Below are 20,350 nucleotides of genomic sequence, written 5' to 3'. Positions count from 1 at the left end.
GTTATTCAATCTGTCCTGTTAATCTGTGAGATGTTGACAATTAATTATAATAAATATTAGCTCCATCTTACTGAGAAGCCAGGATTTACCACTAATGTCAAGAAAGAGTAAGAAGAAAGTTTTTCTCTTTCGCTATGTCTTAGACAAAACTTCTCTTTGATGGGCTGAACTTTTCTGGTTTGGAAATGTCTTAAAAACAGAAGTTTCTAACACCCAGTCCTTGAACTCACAGCCCTTCCAGACAGGGCTCTAACCAGATTAACATGTCATTGGGAAACATTTAACAAAATAAGTAACAATTCAGTAAAACATAGATAAAGTTAGTATGTGGTTTTTTAAGTCAATAAATATGCAGCCCACGGGATATTTATATCTGATTTAGTAGCCCCTGTTCTGTTTGAGTTTGACACTACGGTCTTAAAGGACAGACTTTCTTTTGGGCAGAAATTTTTGTAATGCCAAGATAATTTTCATGGTGTATATCCTTTTTCTGCAATGAAAGTTAAGATCATATTGTATATTGAAACTAGTATCATCTTACTTTTAGGAAAAAGGAAAGTTAAATTCAGGCAATAAATATAATGACAACTTTTTTGGACTGTATTGCATTTGCAAGCGACCTTATCCTGATCCGGAAGATGAGGTAAGAAAATTGAGGGTAAAGACTAGAGTCCATGTCACCTGTGGCCTAAGCCCCTTGCGTCATGAGAATGCATGGTAAGGATTGCGCTTCCTTGTGACTAGGCTTTCTTCTTAAGCATCTAGAATGATTGAGCAGCCAGGTACATTATAAATAGTGGAGTTAAGGCAGCCTAGGAGGGATGGGGAACATGTGGCCCTCTAGGTCCTTGGGTGCAGTCTAAGTTTTACGGAACAGATCTTCTATTAAAGGGATTTGTTCAGTGAAGTTTGGATTCAGTCAGAGGGCTACACTTGAGGTCCTAGAGGGCCACGTGGCCTCAAGGCTGCAGGTTCCCCATCCCTGGGTTCTGGTCCTGGCTGTGCCAGGAAATGGTTGTGTCATGTTGGCAGCTCATTTCACCTGTCTAGGAATCAATTTTCTCATATGTGCAGTGATAAAACTGAACTAGATGGATTTCTAAGGTACCTTAAAGCCCTAACAGATTTTTCCATTACTTCAGGATCATCTTTATGTTGAAAGAGACCTCATAGGAAACTAAGCCACACAGGTTTTGTCATTCTAAATCCATTGTTCCTACAGTGAAGGAAGTGGAGGTTTAAGTTTGCAGTCTGGGGTTTTCTTTAAGACCACAAGGGGGCCCTAGGCTCAAGTGTAATTAATAAAGTGCCACAGCCCATATCTTTCCTGTTATTACTGGTACCTCCTTAGTTGTCTTTCAGTCTTACTCTGAGTAAAGCAGTCTCTTTCTAATTATCTTTGGGCTACAGTTACTAAATTAAATTGTTGAACAATAAATTGAAAACAGCTATGAATCAATCTTTGGTACGTGTGTATAGATTAAAAACTTGGTGTTTATGTGGGATTGAAGAAAGTGGGACAGAAGCCATAGATGAACCAATAAAGAGAAAGAGAAAAATTAAAGTAATAAGGCAGAAGATCGAAGGAAAAATGTCAGTTTTAAAAGAAATTTAAAAATAAAAGGACAAACATATACATATAAACAATATACATAGAGAATATTATCTTTAGATATGAAAGACTAGATAGAAGTAATAAAAGAAAGACATTTAAAAATTAGATACCTCTCTGTATCCTAGAATTCTATTACTGCATTTACCACTGTCCTTTTGGGGTAAGAAGGCTTGTGTAAGGAATTCGCAGTGTGAGATCTCCCTGCTACTGCAGATCAGCAATTTATCTGCAGTTTATATATCTTTTTTTAAAATTTATTTTTAGTTTACAAAATTTAGTTCCTCAAGCTTTTGAGTTTTAAATTTTCTCCCCCTCCCCAGGATATAGATTCTACATATACATTCACATTAAACATTTGCACCTTAGTCATGTTGCAAAGAAGAATTATAATCAATGGAATGAACCACAAGAAAGAAGAAACAAAACAAAAAAGAGAGAGCAAATGGTCTGCTTCATTCTGCATTTAGACTCTGTAACACATCCTATCTCTGGGTGTGGATAGCACTTTCCGTAGCACTTTTCCAGCCTTTTGGAGTTGTCTCGGGACCTTGCATTGCTGAGAAGAGCCAAGTCTGTCAAAGTTAGTCATTGCACAATGTTCCTGTAATTGTGTACAGTGTTCTCCTGGTTCTGCTCCCTGCACTCAGCATCAGTTCATATAAGTCTTCGCAGGTTTTTCTGAAGTCTGCCTGCTCATCATTTCTTATAGCACAGTAGTATTCCATTAAATTTATATACCACAACTTGTTCGGCCATTCCCCAGTTGATGGGCATCCCCTCAATTTCTAGTTCTTTACCACCACAAAAAGAACTGCTATTGCAGGGTCAAAGGGTAGAGCTTATATTCTTAGAGAGTTGTTTGAACGCTTATAAGGTTAGTGATTTATTTTCCCATGGTCACACAACTAGTACATTTCAGAGGAAAGACTTGAATTCAGGTTATCCTGACTTCCATGGTGTGACTTCCTGACTGTCTACTATATTGTGTGCCCTTGCCGCCTCTGTTAACAAGATTCTGATTTCAACATTGATTTTCCGATTCATTTTGATAATTGTACTATTTATGGCTAGCTTCACTACTTCTCTCTCATCAATTTTTTCTTTTAATATTTGAGTTAAAATACATTTGAAACCTAATTGTGTAGATAAACACATAGAGGCTTAATGAAGAGTTCTCAACTAATTAACACTATAAGCACAGAATGACTTAAAATTTTGTGCATGTGAACTATTTGCGCATTTTGGGTGTCTTTATCACAGCATTGCGTTTTTGTGCTAGATTCCAGATGAGATGATCCAGTGTGTAGTTTGTGAAGATTGGTTCCATGGAAGGGTGAGGAATGTTTCATCTTTTAAATATAACACTTTAAAACTCATGAGATCTTTTTTTTAATTAATGTCTTCTATTTTGTAAAAGAGATTACTAAAAGTTATTATATACAATGAATATTACAAATATACTACTTTTGTAGCTTAAAAATGAACGTATTTATTGAATAAATTTGGCGGTTATTGGAACGTTCTATTTTATAAATTGACAGCATCTGGGTGCAATTCCTCCTGAAAGTGGGGATTTCCAAGAGATGGTGTGCCAAGCTTGCATGAAACGCTGTTCCTTTTTGTGGGCTTATGCTGCGCAATTAGCAGGTAACTATCTCTATTGTCATATTTCCAGACTCTTAATGTTAACTTAAACAACCTGCCAATCAAGCTGTTACTTATATACGCTGTAACAGGCCCGCTACTGCTAAATGTTATGGAAAATAGAAAAAATATAAATTTTGGTTTGTGCGCCTTTAGAAAATGGATATTGATGAAGAACATAGCTTTATCTATGTCATTTAGAATCAGCTCAATAGACATTAGAGAAGGCTATATTGAAAGCTGGAGACTACTGAAGTACTCATCAGTACTGTCATTTCTTCTTTCCCAGTGAACACCTTCTCCCTTCTTTCTTTCCATTTCTTACCACTATCACCATAGGCTTTTATTGATTTATACCAGGATCACTGCAGCCAATTGTTACCTGGTTTTACCATAACCATTCTCACCTGTCTCTAAGATGACACAACAGGGCCAGATTCATGTTTTTAGAATATACTGTCCTGTTCAGAAACCTTTAATGCCAGAGGAATAAAGTCCGTACTACTTGGCCTTCTCTAATCTTATCCCAGTTTTCCCCTTTCCAATGCCATTTCTACTGCTTTCCCAGCCAGACTCTCTACTCCAGCCGCAGTACTCAGAGTACCGTGGAAGCCATTCAGTATGGCCCAGTGAGAGAAGTAATGAGCTTAGAGTCAGGAGACCTGGAGTCAGCTCCATCGTGCACACTTCTCCTATGGGATCTTGGGCACCAAATCACTCTGCCTCACTAGGCCTTGGTTTCCTCCTCTGTAAAATGAGGGGGTTGGATTAAATTATGTCTAATCATTTGTAGCTATAGTTTTAGCAGAGTTAGGACTGAAATAGAGGGTTTCCAACTCTAAATGCCATTTTTTTCTACTTACGAGACCCGTGGGTGAAGGACATAAATGCTCATCCCCCTAAAATCCTCCCTACCTTACCGTGGAGAGCCTTTGGTTGGGTGTTAAAGATTATCAGATGTCTTGAACTGAGTGACCTACATTTACACCTCTCTGAATGCATAGCTCTGTTCCTAGGCTAAGACAGGCCTTTTTGCATGCTTGCCATCCAACAAGTGATGAGTCTAAGCTAGAGTAATGGAGGAATGTGTTAGCAACTCAAGGGGTCAGTTCTTTTCCTTTGTCAATCCCTACCCCTCTAATAGCTTGCACTGTGGTGGGATCTTTTTATTTTTTTTCTGGACCTTTGATAGATGATGATAATCTTAATAGCTAACATTTAGGTTTGCAAAGCACTTTTACTATATTATCTCATTTGATATCACAACCACCCTTGAAATAAGTTATTATCCTCATTTTGCAGGTGAGGAAACTAAGGCAGACAGAGGTGAAGTGACTTTCCAGGGTCACACAGCTAATAAGTGTCTGAGGCCAGATTTGATCTCAGGTCTTCTTGCTTCCAAGTCCAACATCTTTGTTACTATCTGAGTTCAGGGTCTGCCTCTAACAGACAATATCTGCATGACCATGGAGAAATGATTTAATTTCTCAGAGCCACAGGCAATTTTCTGAGACTCAGTCAATAAATATTTATCAAGCACCTGCTACATGCTGGGTGCAAAAGGAGGCAAAACACAGTCCTTGCATTTGAGCTCACAATCCACTGGGGGAGATAACATGCGAACAAACATGTGCAAACCAGCTATATGCAGGATAAGTAGGAAATGATTAACTGAGGGAATTAAGAGGGCTTGGGGAATGCTTCCAATAAAAGATGAGATTTTAGTTGGAACTTAAAGGAAGCCAGGGAAGTCAGTAGATGGAGCAGAGAAGAGAGCATTCCAGGAATGGGAGACAGCCAGAGAAAATACCCAGAGCAGAGACGGAGTATCTTGTTCATGAAACAGCCTGGGGGAGGGGCTAATGGGGGTGGTGGTGGTGACATGATTGGACCTGTGCTTTAGGAAAATAACTTTAATGACTGAATAGAGAATGGATTAGAGTGGGGAGAGACTTGAGGCAGGGAGACCTACTATCTCGCTATTGAAATAATTGAGGCATGAGGTGATGAGTTGTAAAAGAGTGGTGGCACTGTCAGAGTGGAGAAGGAGGTATTCTAGAGATGGGGCAGAGGTGAAGGTGATAGGCCTTGGTAACGGCTCCTATGACTCATAGATGGTGAGCTTGAGGGGGTGAGGGGGTGAGGGTGGGCGGGCTAGGTTACTGCAATTTATAGATGAATTGCTAATCTGTATTGGGAAGAGTTTTCATACCAGGAGTTCTTAAAAGACTGATAAAGTCATAGAAACTTTTTTTTTTTTGGCAAAAAGAAGTAAAATATTGTGAAAATTAGCATTTTCTGGATCATTTGGTGAAAAAAAACTAAGGGGAAAACCAATTGTTTCAATACTCTGAAGGGAAGCTTTGTTTCAGGTGCTAGTTAGAGTAGAAGCCCTCTGGGGCCCTGACCAGCCCTCAGGTATTCCATTTGACTTTACTGTTCCTTTGCTGTATTTCTCCCTTAATAGTCTGGTATTGTGGGACTTAAATGAGATAATGGATTTAAAGTGCTATGTAAATGCCACTTATTATTATGTTATTAGCCTACAATCTGGGTGGTGACTTCATTATCTAAGCCTCCTCCCACACTTCTGCTGAGATAAAGGGCTGTGCTGATTTATGTTAAATGCTGGGGTGGGGAGGGGAGGGGGAATGAATGCACATATACTTTTAAGTTTAATCTGCATTATTAGAAGTTTTTAAAGTCTAGACTAGGAACAAAACTAGCCCTTATTTTTTTGTATTTATTTAGTATTTTAATTTTTCCCCAGTTATATATAAACAGGAATTTTGAAGAATTGTTTTTAAAACTTTTAGCTTCCAAATTCTCTCTCCCTCCCTCCCCTCCTTATGTTGAAAAGGCAAGCAATTTCATATAGGTCATTTATGTGTAGTCATGCAAAGCATAACTGTAATAGTTGTGTTGTGAAAGAAAACATAGATTAAAAAAAAACCCCAAAGTTGCTTCAGTCTGTATTCAGACATCATCAGTTCTTTCTCTGGAGATGGATTGCATTTTTCATCCTAAGTCCTTCAGAGGTGTCCTGGATCGTTGTATTGCCGAGAATAGCTGAGTCATTCACAGCTGATCATCCTACAATACTGCTGTTACTTTGTACCCAGTAATTTCACTTTGCATCAGCCCATCTTCTAGGTTTTACTGAAACCTAGAGCATACTGCTCATCGTTTCTTACAGTACAATGGTATTCCATCACAATTACATACCACGACTTGTTCAGCCATTCCCCACTTGATGAGCATCCCCTTGTGTGGGATGAAAGACCCTCACCAATTAAAAGTTAATAAGGAGCCATCTCAGGGTGGGAACAGAAATAAATTTTAGTTAATTCTCGAGAATTGGGCATCCCCCACTAGAACGAATCCAGCAAGGGAGGCAGAATACAAGGGGCAAAGTACCCATAATTATAACTGACACAAGAGAATTCCCGCCCACCTCTGACCCTTCTCACCATTGGCTGGGAGGTGGGCTTACAATCTGAGCACAAAAGCTAGACAAAGACCCAGGAAATTGAGGCACAGAAACTCCAATTCCCATTCCCTTAGTTAACTGTTAAACCTGAAAATTTGGTGGAAGGAAACAACAGAGCTAGGTGATAGAAAAATCCATGTTGTTTATTATTTTCCCTTAAAGCATAGCGGAGCTAGCTTACTTGTACGTACAAGGAGTCAGAGTATAAACTCTGGCTGCCTGAACAAAGCAATGAGAAAACTTATATACGTTATTTTAGCAGAGGATTTTCCTTAATGGAATAGAGTTGTAAAGGATGTTGACAAAAGTCAGTTGAGACTACAGCCCGGCGGCTCTGTGTCTCATTACATTCCATAACATAGTATATGCCTGTAGAATATGAAGCAAGGTAATCTCTCCTGGGGTTAGGGTAATGTCCTTAATGATCCGGCCTTGTTGACAGAGGTAAGGGTGTTGCCTGAGCAAACTTTTAGAGAGAACAAAGAAGCCCAGGTCCTGGATCTTCATCCAGTTACTCATTAATTCAGGCTCTGGGTCTGGTTGAAATTAGAAAATGATATAAAATAGTATGATATTTTTCACATAACTGAGGTGACATCTATAAACCTAAAGAAGAATATAGGATAAGGGGAGGGGGAGACCCTCTCCATTCTTTACAGTAGAGAAAAACAGGTTATTTTGACCCCACTCTTACTGAGCAAATCTTTAAACCAGAACCAGAAGAAAGAACAAAAAGTTTCAGGGTAAACTTTCCCAGAAGCTGAGCCATCAGACTTTCTCGGCCTCAGAATTTTTTTTTTTTTACTACCACCCTATTTCTTGATTTTTAAACATTTCTTAGTATATAGATATATATTTATATGTATCTTCCCTGTGAAGTCTTCACATTTTATTTACCTCACATACCCTCAATTTCCAATTCTTTACCCCTAGAAAAGAGCCGTTATAAATATTTTTTGTACATGTAGGTCCTTTGCCTTTTTGTTTTTTATCTCTTTTGGGATACAGACCTAGTAGTGGTATTGCTATGTCAAAGGGTTCTATAGCCTTTTGGGCATAGTTACAAATTGCTCTATACAGTGATTTAATCAGTTCACAACTCCAGCAACAGTACATTAATGTCTCATTTTTCTCACATCTCCTCCGGTATTTGTCATTTACCTTTTCTATCCTGTTATCTAGTCTAATAGCTATGAGATAGTACCTCAGAATTGTTTTAACTTGCATTTCTCCAATCAGTAGTGAGTTAGAATATTTTTTCACATAAACTGATTATATCTTTTTATCGTTCAGCAATTGGGGAATGGCTCTTATTTTTATAAATTTGACACAGTTCTCTATATGTTAGAGAAATGAGGCCTTATCAGAGAAGCTTGCTTCAAAAAAATTTTTTTCATAGTTCCTATTGCTAACTGTATTTCTCTCCATCCTGTTTCCCCCTACCCTCGTTTTTTCTGTTTTCTCTCTTCTTTCACAGTGACCTGCCTCAAAAGTGTTTTGCTTCTGATCACGCCTTCCCCTATTCTGCCCTCCCTTCTATCACCTCCTATCCCCCTTCTCTTATCCCCCTCTCCTTCTATCTTCCTTTAGGGTAAGATAGATTTCTATACCCCATTGCCTGTGTACCTTATTTCCCAGTTACATGTAAAAATAATTTTTAACATTCGTTTTTATAACTTTAAATTCCAAATTCGCACCCATCATCCCTACCCACAAAGGCAAGCAATTTGATATAAGTTATACATATGTAGTCATGCAAAATGCTTCCATAATAGTCATGTTGTTTCCTTTCATCCTGTCCCTCCTCAAAACTATTTGCTTCTGATTACGCCCTCTCTTCTATCACCCCCCACCCCCACCCCTTTATCCCCTTCCCCCCCTATTTTCTTGTAGGGTAAGATAGATTTCTATGCCCAGTTGAGTATATATGTTATTCCCTCCTTAAGCCAATTCCGATGAGAATAAGGTTCACTCATTCCCTCTCACCTCCCACTTCTTCCCCTCTGCTGTAAAAGTTTTTTCTTGTCTCTTTTATGTGAGATAATTTACCCCATTTTACCTCTCCCTTTCTCCTCCCAATACATTTCTCTCTCACCCCTTAATTTTATTTTTTAGATATCATTCCTTCTGTGCCTTCTGTCTATATATATTCCCTACAACTACCCTAATAATGGGAAAGCTCTCATGAGTTACAAACATCATCTTTCCATGTAGGAATGTAAACAGTTCGATTTTAGTAAGTCCCTTATGATTTCCCTTTCCTGTTCATATTTTCATGTTTCTCTTGATTCTTGTATTTGAAAGTCAGATTTTCTATTTAGCTCTGGTGTTTTTCTCAAGAAGGCATTAAATTTGTCTACATCGTTGACTATCATCTCCCCTCATGGACTGCATGCACTCAGTTTTGCTGGGTGGGCGATTCTTAGTTTTAATCCTAGCTCCTTTCACCCCTGGAATATCATATTCCAAGTCCTCTGATCCCTTAATGTAGAAGCTGCTAAATCTTGTGTTAGGCTGATTGTGTTTCCACAATATTTGAATTGTTTCTTTCTGGCTGCTAGCAATATTGTCTTCTTGACCTGGGAACTTTGGAATTTGGCTATAATATTCCTGGGAGTTTTTCTTTTGAGTTCTCTCTCAGGGGGTGATCAGTGGATTCACTCAATATCTATGTTCTTACCCTCTGGTAGATATTCTAGAATATTGGGGCAGTTTTCCTTGATAATTTCTTGAAAGAGGATGTCTAGGCTCTTTTTTTGAATGTGGCCTTTAGGTAGTCCAATAATTTTTTAATTCTCTCTCCTGGATCTATTTTCCAGGTCATTTGTTTTTCCAGTGAGATATTTTACACTGTCTTCTATTTTGGTTGTGTTTTATAATTTCTTGATTCCTCATAAAGTCATTAGCTTCCATTTGCTCCATTCTGATTTTTAAAGAATTATTTCCTTCAGTGGTCTTTTGGACCTCCTTTTCTATGTGGCCAATTCTGCTTTTTAAGGCATTCTTCTCCTCATTGGCTTTTTGGACTTCTTTTGCCTTTTGGGTTAATCTATTTTTTAACATGGTATTTTCTTCAATATTTTTTTTTTTGGTCTCCGTTAGCAAGCTGTTGACTCATTTTTCATGATTTTCTTGCATCACTCTCACTTTTCTTCCCAATTTTTCCTCTACTTCTCTTCCTTGCTTTTCCAAATCCTTTTTGAGCTCTTCCATGGCCTGAGATCAATTTGTATTTTTCTGGGAGGCTTTGGATGTAGGAGCTTTGACTTTGTTGTCTTCTTCTGAGTGTGTGTTTTGATCTTCCTTGTCGCCAAAGTAAGAGTTTATAATCTGAGGTTTTTTTTTCTGTTGTTTGCTCATTTTCCCAGCCTACTTCTTGACTTTTTAACTCTTTGTTAAGGCAGGACTGTGCTTCCAGTATGGAGGTTGTACTGTCCCAAGCTTCAGGGGTGTTATGTAGCTGTTTTCAGAGATACTTCTAGGGACCTATAAGTTTTTGGTTCTTCCAGGGTGGTATGAGCTAAGGAGAGGTATTTACTCCTCTCCTGGCCTGTGCTCTGGTCTGTGAGTGACCACAAGCACTTTTGTCCTAGAACTGTGACTTCTCCCCTGCTGCAACAAGCTCTTTCTCGCCCTAGGGCTGCCACTCAGGACTGTGAGCCAGATCCAAGTATGGGCAAAGCCCCAGAGTCTTGCCTCAGTGTCAGCAAAGAGACCCCTGTAATTTCCTTCTGACTAGTTTGATCTGTGGGCTGAGAGCTCTGGAAACAGCTACTGCTGCCGCTACTGATTCGGTCACTTCCCCGGGCCTGCTCCTGGTTTGCTAGGGCCAGGGCTATGTTGGGGCTAGGACTGGATTGTGCTCCTCTCTTACCCAGGTCTGATGGCCCCTTTCCTACTGACCTTCTAAGTTATCTTTGGTGTTTGTGGGTTGAGAAGTCTGGAAAAAGCCACAGCTGCCAGTTATTCAGTCCCTTGAGGCCTTCTCTGGGTTTGCTGGGGTTCAGTCTGTGCTGGACTGCCCTCCTTTCTTGCTTGGTGCAACAGACCTTTCCTACCGACCTTCTAGATTGTCTTGGGCTGGAGATTTGTTTCACTCTGTCTTTTTGTGGGTTTTGCTGCTCTAGAATTTGTTTAGAGTCATTTTTTACAGGTATTTGGAGGGGTTTGGGGGAGAGCTTTGGCGAGTCCCTACTTTTACTCCACCATCTTGGCTCCGCCCCACCTCAAGCCCTGATTTATAACAAAGTTTACACTGAAAATTTGCCAGCTCTTGCTAGCCCTTTAGAGCTGGCTCCAATACACCCCAGCTGATAATTGTCTTCTACTATTTAGAGGGCTTCTATGTGGGAAGCTTAACCTTGATATGCTTAGCCCAGAGGCAAAACTAGGAGCAGGGGAGAGAAGTTCAAGAGAGGTAGATTTCTGCACAAAATCAGATCCCAAAATAGTGTGTGCTGCTTGAGGTGGGAGCTTCAAGTGAAGGCTGGATGACCCCTTTGACAGGGATGTTTTAGAGGGGGTCTCAGATCTGAATTAGATAGATATTCTCTGAGGTTGTTTCAAATTCTTTGGTTCTCTGCACAACCCTCCACATCTCTAATTGCAATAACCTGGTACCCCCAACACTTGCAATGACCTGCTTTCTCATCTCTGCGTCTCTTGAGGACAGATTTGTCCTTCAAGTCCCAGCCGAAATTTTGTTGACATCCAGGAAATGATGACATGACTTTGAAGTGAGGGAAGGCTGTGCAAGGTCACCAGCCTCACTTTCTCCTCCAGACCCACCTGGGTCCAATGACCAGATATTCATCAGGATGCCTGGAGATGACCCAGGATGCAATGGGAGACCCTGGCCCTTTTAGGCCAAGGCCTTTTCATGTACTTAATTAGAGTAAGGTAGTGCCCATTCAGTGAATAGGCCTCTTTAAGAAATGAGTCAAGGGATGAGCGATGATTAATGCAAAGAATGACTCTTAAATGGTGCATTTATTTGCCTGTGAAGCTGGTCAGGAAGGTATTTCAGGGTAGAGAGGCTCCCTTGACGCCCATCAGACACTCCGTAGTTGACTATTTGCTGTGCATGTGTCCTACCAGTATGCCCTATGTTGATACTGAGCCTTTGGTTGCCCTTTCAGAGAAGGGTGGCATGTTGAATCAGCGGCTTCCCAGGATTCTCATGAGGCTGTTGAAAGGATTGAATGTGATCAAGGAGGTAAATACAGCCAACAATCTCCTTTAAAATGCCATAGAAATCAAGTCAAGCGTTCATAAAGGACTTACTGTATACTAGGCACTTGGAATACATATAAAAACACATCTCTGCTCTGAAGGAGCTTACATCTTAGTGAAATAAGACAATCCATAGAAGAGAAATGGAAAACAAATGGGGTGAGGAGAAGGTACTTGCATAGGAGAAAAGCTGAAATCTTGGTTCTTCCATGAAACCCTTTCTCAACCACCCAAGACCATAGTTGTGGTTTACTGCTTATAACACTCATTTGATAAAGAGAGCGCGTGTGGCAGGAAGAGTGCTGGATTTGGAATCAGTGGAGCTAGTTTCAGATCTCTCCCAAATGCTTGGTAGCTGTGTAATATTGGTCAAGCCAATTAAACTCTGAGAGCCTCACTTTTCTTTATCTGTAAAATGGGGATAATGATATTTTGTACCACCTACCTCACAGGGTTGATTTGAGGAAAATGCTTTGCAAATCTTATTAAAGTACCTGTATAAATGTAAATTATCATGGGTTATTTTGAATTATTGTATTTTGATATGAAGATCTTCTACCTCTAAACAAATTAAACAAGTTATTTGGAGGGCAGGGACTCTTTCTTTCCCCTATGTATCACCCCATAGCACTTAATGGAATGACCTCGTACCCAGTAAAGGCTTGGTAAGCACTGATAGATTTATGAAAGAAACAGACCGATTCTATGTTCAGTTTTTTGTCGTCGTTTTTCTGTCATGTCCAATGCTTCGTTGACTCCATTTGGGGTCTTCTTGGCAAAGATACTGGAGTAATTTGCCATTTCCTTCTCCAGCTCATTTTTACAGATGAGGAAACTGAGACAAACAGGGTTAAGTGACTTGCCCATTAGAACGTTTAAAGTATGGGAATTAGTTACTAGTTTTATTTCTGTCATCTCCAATTTGTAGTGTTCCCTCTTCCTACACTGTGCAAATAATATTGTCACATGAGGCAGAAAAATTTCTGTCTGACAATTACATGGATAATTATCTCCTAGTACCTACAGTCACCAAAATAACAACTGCTGAAGATGATGGGGTGCTAAATGTGGATGGCATAGAAGACCAGAAAGTCATCAAGGCTGAAAATGGAGCAAATCATCACAACAGTGTCCCCGAAGAGAGTGTCCTAGAAAAGGGAAAAGATGTCAGGGAGGAGAATAAAGCAGAGCAAGTTGATGAACCATCCACCAGCACTGGTTCTGAATCTGATCTACAAGTAAGAATCATATTAATGCTAGCTAGGGTAGGGGTATTATGGGTTATCAAAAAGTCAAAGCTTAAGCTAAGTAAATTTAATTTTAATACGCAAATATAAAATATTATATGAACTAACTTGATATATAAATTAAATATATTCCATTATAATAAAATCGATACAATTAAAATATAAATAATTTAATAATTATTCATCATATCTATAATAATTTAATGGTTTATAGTAATAATACTTTGAATGTTTATACTATTTTGCATCCAAAGAATACAATTTAAACTAAGGAATGAAACTATAGTAGTTTTTAAAACAGCAAGAATAAAACCCCTGCTGCTTTACTTTAATCTAGACAGTTTCCATGAATGAACATCAGACTGTAGAATCCCATTCGGGCTGCAGACTACAAGATCTAAGGACCAGGAAGTACATCAAGCAAGATACTGCCACCTACTGGCCCCATAACTGGCGAAACAAGCTGTGTACCTGTAGTGACTGCATGGTGAGTATTGAATCTAGTTAATTTCTGGTTGTTTGGGGAATAGAATTTTTAATTATTTATTTAATATTTTAGTTTTCAGCATTGATTTCCACACAATTTTGAGTTACAAATTTTCTCCCCATTTCTACCCTCCACCCCACTCCAAGATGGCATATATTCTGATTGCCTCGTTCCCCAGTCAGCCCTCCCTTCTATCACCCCACTCCCCCCCATCCCCTTTCCCCTTACTTGTAGGGCAGGATAGATCTCTGTGCCTCATACTCTTTATTTCTCAGTTTCATGCAAAAACAACTTTTTTGCAGGGAATAGAATTTTTAAATGAGAAGAACCAAAGGCACATTTTGAAGTTGATATCAAGAATATAGTCATAGCAGGAATTTAAAACCGTGTAATATTTTCGTCTTTGACTCTTGTTCTCCTGTGAATTTTGGTTTAGAACATGGGTTTTTAACTTAGACAATTTGAAAATAATCTATTCTTTTTGCCCAAATTCCTCTGACCTCTTAGCAGATGACTTGTACTAATGCTGAGGTATTTGGTAATTTAGTAAGAACGACTGATGTCGTAGAACACCTTGGTTATGCTAAAAACTCTTATGGCTGCTGGTGGGTCTTGTGCTTTTTTATATTCTTCAGATCGCTTTTGTGGTTTCTTGTGATCTACACAGTAAGAAAATAAAATATTTGCCCCTCACTGTAGGTTTTTAGATTTCTTACCAGGTACCCCCAATTTCTCATTGATTAAAACTCTACTCATTAAATGATAATTCATGAATTTTTCACAAGATCGAGCTTTGAAAGTAGTAATTCTTTTTTTTTTTTAATTATTTTTATTTTTAGTTTACAACGTTCAGTTCCATAGGTTTTGGGGTTCCAAAATTTCTCTCCCTCCCCTCTCCCCCCCCAAGACAGCATATAATCCAGTGTAGGTTCTATATTTACCTTCACATTGAACTTATTTACATAATAGTCCAGTTGTAAAGAAGAATCATAACCAATGGAATGAATCATGAGAACGGAGAAACGAAACCAAAAAAGAAGGAAAAAAAGAGAGAGCAAATAGTTTTCCTCCATCTGCATTCAGACTCCATAATTCTTTCTCTGGATGTGCATAGCTTTTTCCATCATGAGTCTTTTGGGGCTCTCTTTAAACCTTGCATTGATGAGAGGAGTCAAGTCTATCAAAGTTAGTCCTTATAGATACCATATGTCTGTAGTCCTGTATATTAATCTCCTGGTTCTACTCCTGAGGGTAGTAAATTCTAATGATAATTTTATTTTATCTTTAAAGAAAATGTATGCAGATCTAGAAGTCTTGTTCCTGACAGATGAATATGACACAGTCCTGGCTTATGAGAACAAAGGCAAAAGTGACCAGGGAACAGATAGGAGAGACCCTTTAATGGATACACTTAACAGCATGAATAGAGTCCAGCAAGTGGAACTTATCTGTGGTAAATATTATCTCAAATGTGGAATTTTGAAATATTTATAAAGCGTATTTCATTATATAAATTGACCTGTACAGAGACCAATATAGTAGATGTCATTTTAGCTTTAATACCAGTCATCAAAAAGACATGTTTTTTCAATTTTTTCTCTTGGTTACATGTAAAAAAATTTTTTTGATATTTGTTTTTATCAATTTTTAGTTCCAAATTCCCTCCCTCCTTCCCTTCCCCACTCCTTGAGAAGTCAAGCAATTTGATATCGATTATGCATGTGCATTTGTGCATCACGTATTGTTGGCTATGCTGTAGAAGAAAACACAGACAAAAGGAAAAGAAAAGTGAAAAGTATGGTTTCTTTTGCATTCATATTCCATCAGTTCTTTCCCTGGAGGGGATAGCATTTTTCATCATACATCTTTTGGAATTGTGTTGGATTATTGTATTGCCAAGAATAGCTAAGTCATTCACAATTGATCGTTGTACAATATTGCTGTCACTGCGTACAGTGTTCTGGTTCTGCTCACTTCACTCAGCATCAGTTCATGCAAGTCTTTCCAGGTTTTTCTGAAGTCTTCCCTGCTCATCATTTCTTATGGAACAATAGTATTCCGTCACATAGATATATCACAGCTTGTTCAGCCATTCCCCAATTGATGGGCATCCCCTCAATTTCCAGTTCTTGGCCATCACAAAAAGAGCTGCTATAAATATTTTTTGTACATGTGGGTCCTTTTCCCATTTTTATGATCTCTTTGGGATACAGACGTAGTATTGCTGGATCAAAGGGTATGCACAGTTTTTTATAGCCGTTTGGGCATAGTTTCAAATTGCTCTCCAGAATGTTTGGATCAGTTTACAACTCTACCAACAATGCATTAGTGCTTTAGTTTTCCCCCATCTCTGTAGCAACAATTTGGCTAGCAGCTGTTGTAGGGTGTAAGACCCAACAAGACTAGCAACAAGAGCTGTTAGCACAGGTTCTTTTGATCTGCTTTACTAAGGAAAGTAACTTTAAGGGGTTAACAGTCCCACTTTAATCCAACATACAAATCTCATTCACTTAGTTCAGGAGGAAAAGCCAGCACCCTGAACTTCAGAGCAAATAAAAACAAATTACAAACATACATCATAAACAGACCAAATACAAACCAATATCTTGGTTAGCAAAGCTGGGGAGCAGTCACAACAGCTTGTCTAGAGTCACACGCCACTCTTCAGTGAATGAGAGCCCCCAAACCAAACATCTGGGTTTCTTCAAAGCTAGGGGGCTCCTCTACACCGACACTCTGCCGATGAGTGAGAGCCCCAAGGAAACGCCAACCTGTTCAGGGTCAAAGGGTGTCCCAAATATGTGACTCAAACCCATGCAAACCAGGCTTTCCCTTGAGGCAAGGAGGTCATCAAAGACTCCTGGTCCAATCAAAGAAACAAAGGCCAGTCTCTTCAAGGGCACTTGATTAAATAAGCACTAAAAGAGAAATCAGTAAAACAGTCTCATCTTAATTACTGATACAGTCTCCCCCAACATTATCATTTTCCTGTTTTGTTAGCCAATCTGATAGGTGTGATGTGGCACCTCGGGATTGTTTTAATTTGCATTTCTCTAATCTGTAGTGATTTAGAGCATTTTTTCATATGACTATAGATAGCTTTAATTTTTTCATCTGAAAACTGCCTGTTCATATCCTTTGACCATTTATCAATTGGGGAAGGAACCTTTAACTGTAACATTATCAACCTAAAGTTTTCTTCCTCTAAAATTTTCTTCCCCCCCCCCCCGTACACTCACCTAAATATGTATTATGAGTGCTGTGAACCATTATGTGTTTGTGTGTGTCCATTAATGTAAATTGTTGGGAGTTTAATTTTCCCACCAGGTTTTATGATCCCCTAAGACAGATAGGATAATTGCCTCTTTATGATGCATTCTTTTTTCTACCAGCAACTAAGTACATAGTAGAGTCCAAAGTTTTCAGTAGATATATTCTTTGAAATGTTTTATCATGGGTATAGTAGTGTGGATTTAGAGATTGAACATGACTTATCTGGATTTTCCCAAAGATTAAATTTATGGAGAAACCAAAAAAGCCTTTAGTTTCTCAGCTAATTATATTTGGAGTTAAATCTCTGCTTTTTTAGGACTGGGATTCCTGAGATGAAGTTGAAGGGAGTTCAGAAGAATTTAAGATAATATATAGAATAAACTTCTAGGTTTCATCTAAGAGAAATATTTCTGGTTTAAAAATGCTAATAGCAAAAGCTATTCAGTGACAGAAAAGTTGTATTTTATAATAGATGCATCTTCACTGAAGTTAACCTGAATATGTGGGTTTTTTTTTCCTATTCTAGAATATAATGATTTAAAGACTGAACTTAAAGACTATCTTAGGAGATTTGCTGATGAAGGAACGGTAAGATGAATCAGTTTTTAAAATTGCTTTGAATTCCTTAAAAATGGTTAATTTTCTTTGACAATTTAAATGATCAGTTGTGCCATTAGTTTTGCAAGTTGAAATCAGATGTGTTCTGCGGTGATAGAATTCAGGGTGAATCAAGTAGAAAGGGAACATTTTATTAAAAACTAGTTTATAAAGTAATTTTCTTATAAAGTCTTATCCCATTTGCCTTAGTAGATATTTAAAGACTTGACACTATTATTCTTAGCCCTACCTGCAATTTTTGCCTTTCCAGAGTCAGAAATGACACAGGAGAAACCTAGGTTTTTCTAAGTATCCCCAGATTCTTGACTGAGAACTACGGGAAATAGCCTGACATTATGTAAAATAGCTAAAATTCTCCCTTTTCCTGCAAATGCAGAATTTCGTCACTGGGCACATTGCTCCTTCTTCCCTGACGTATGATGCCTCCAGCCATTCATTATTCCTTCTCTCTTCCAAAATTACCACTCAGCAAAAACTCTAGGAAGTTCTATCTTCTTGTTGTTTATTTTCATAATATTGACACTGTTTAGCATGTGCCCAGTCTGAGGTATGGGGAGCAGATTACTCTGTCATCTTGTTAGCAATTTAATTGTGTTGTAGCTCCTCAGCTCACCATGAGGCCTGATATTTTAGATTTCTTCTGACCCAATGGGGCTTCCCATTGACCTTTGACAGCTCACATTATGTTCATCTACCCTATTCTGATTACCCCGTATATTACTTGAGATGAAATGCTTGGGGAACAAAGTCTGTGTGTTCCTAATAATAACGCTGAAACTAACAAGATGTCTAAAACTCTGGGGCATACCCAACCCCCTCCCCTCTTTTTTTTCTCTCCAGGTCCAATCAGTCAATCAGTAAGTATGTATTAAGGATCTGCTATGTGTCAGGCAGTATGCTAAGTACTGTTTTTAATCTTTTAGCTACAAGAGTAGTTATAAAGTTTGTAATTTTTAAAGCAATCTTGATTTTGATTTGTTTTAGGTTATGGTGTACATTTTTAGAAATTATAGTCACAAGTGTCATTTGGACATCATTGTAATCACTTGTAGAAAAATTATTAAGCATTAGAATTTAATCATTTTGCATGAAACTGGATACTTGTACAAGGCTTCCAAAATACCCTCCTTAAGTCAGTAGGAGGCTTTAGGGATCATATATTAGGAATTTTCCTTAGAGGTTCTTAACCATTTTTTTTATCATGGACCCCTTTGGGGGCCTGGTGAAACCTCTGGACCCCATCTCAGGATACTGTATTTAAACTGACATAAAATACATGGAATTACAAAGGAAGCAAATTATTTCAAGTTCACAAACCTTGAGTTAAGAAACCCTAGAGCAGTTTCCCTAGGAGAGAAGCACAAAGGTGAGAGTGGGCTGAGTTTCTTTGCATATCCTCCAGATGCATTTATTAAATGCTTACTTCCTGCCAGACATTGTACTAAACATGAAGATTCAGGATTAGCTTTTTTTAATGAAAATTTTCTGAATTATTTAACAGGCACCCCTGTCTTCTTGAACACCATACGTAGAACATATTTAACTTTTTATGATTAATCGATTTGTTTTCATCATCCTAAGAGTTTATGTTTATATAGCACTTTAAAGTTTTCAGAGTTCCTTACAGATAATCTCTCGATTGATCCATATTTGTTCTCAGTGCTCTAAGTGTATGGTGTTGGGATATAATGCTGAATGGGGCCTAACTGTAGTACTTGTCTTCTGAAAAGAAGACTGTGTATTTATTACTTGTTTTGAAAAACTTTCTGATATCACCTTGTTTGGCAATCATTTACATTGATCTCTTCCTCATAAAGAGGCAAAGGATGGCAGACACATCATTTCCTGGGTGGTGTAATATGACTGCCTTTCTAAAATACTGTTTATTGAATCAAAGACCAAAGTAAGTTTCTACCTGTGGGTTGTTTGTTTGTTTGTTTTTTTTAACCATCCAGAAAGGTATCTTGACCTGTTTCTTTCATAGCCTTTTTAGTCATTTCTTCATTACTGACATAATTAACCACACGTACCTACTCTCTTCCATCGCTGGCTGTTATTTTCTTCTTAGATTCTGAAGGAAGAACCTTCTTTCAAGCATTATCATATGTAAAGTCAGCATTTTATTTTAGACTTCTCTGGGTCACATAATTCCCTAGTACCTGCCGGGTTAGAAGTTGGCAAGCATTACTAAGAGAGATCTATTTCATTAACATTATAAGACTGCTCAGAAATGTCACAGAATTATTGTGGCATATCTTACATTGTAGTTGCTGGGGGTTTGGGCTTTCTTTTGGTGTTTTTTTTTGTTTGTTTGTTTTGGTGTGTTTTTTTTTTTTACTATGTATAGCTAGCCTTTAATGCATTATTTCATTTTCAGTTGAAAAAGCCATTCTTCCTCAGACACTTGACACACTTACTAGCTGTGTGCCCTTGGGCAAGCTACTTAACCCCAATTGCCCTGCCTTCCCCCCACCAAAAAAAAAAGGAAAAGAAAAAGCTATTCTTCAGGAGACATGCATGACTTACTATGGAGGAGGTGACTTAGTGTAGTAGAAAGATTTAGAATCAGAAAACCTAGGTTGAAGTCCTAGCCTTGCCAAAGACAGTTTATATTTCTCCAAGTCTTAATTTCTTCACCAGTAAAGTGGGCATAAAAATATTTGTTACTGTCTCATAGGTTGGTTGTATGTATTCAGTTAGGTAATGGATGAAAAATGCTTTGTAAACCTTTTATTATCGACAAC

The 20,350-nt window shown here is 38.3% G+C and overlaps 1 protein-coding gene across 1 annotated transcript in view; it reads left to right on the top strand.

Annotated features, from left to right (window-relative positions):
- The window catches only part of UBR7 (ubiquitin protein ligase E3 component n-recognin 7), a 37,691-nt gene that overhangs the window by 5,846 nt on the left and 11,495 nt on the right, over positions 1-20,350 (top strand). The window contains exons 4-10 of the mRNA XM_036735544.1: positions 548-643; positions 2,895-2,948; positions 3,157-3,262; positions 12,999-13,219; positions 13,566-13,715; positions 15,006-15,168; positions 17,515-17,576. Of these exons, the coding sequence (XP_036591439.1) occupies positions 548-643; positions 2,895-2,948; positions 3,157-3,262; positions 12,999-13,219; positions 13,566-13,715; positions 15,006-15,168; positions 17,515-17,576 (852 nt within the window). The remainder of the gene's footprint in view (positions 1-547; positions 644-2,894; positions 2,949-3,156; positions 3,263-12,998; positions 13,220-13,565; positions 13,716-15,005; positions 15,169-17,514; positions 17,577-20,350) is intronic.

The sequence above is a fragment of the Trichosurus vulpecula genome, chromosome 8 (assembly GCF_011100635.1).
Source record: "Trichosurus vulpecula isolate mTriVul1 chromosome 8, mTriVul1.pri, whole genome shotgun sequence".
NCBI lineage: Eukaryota > Metazoa > Chordata > Mammalia > Diprotodontia > Phalangeridae > Trichosurus > Trichosurus vulpecula.
This window is presented reverse-complemented; position numbering and strand designations above follow the sequence as displayed.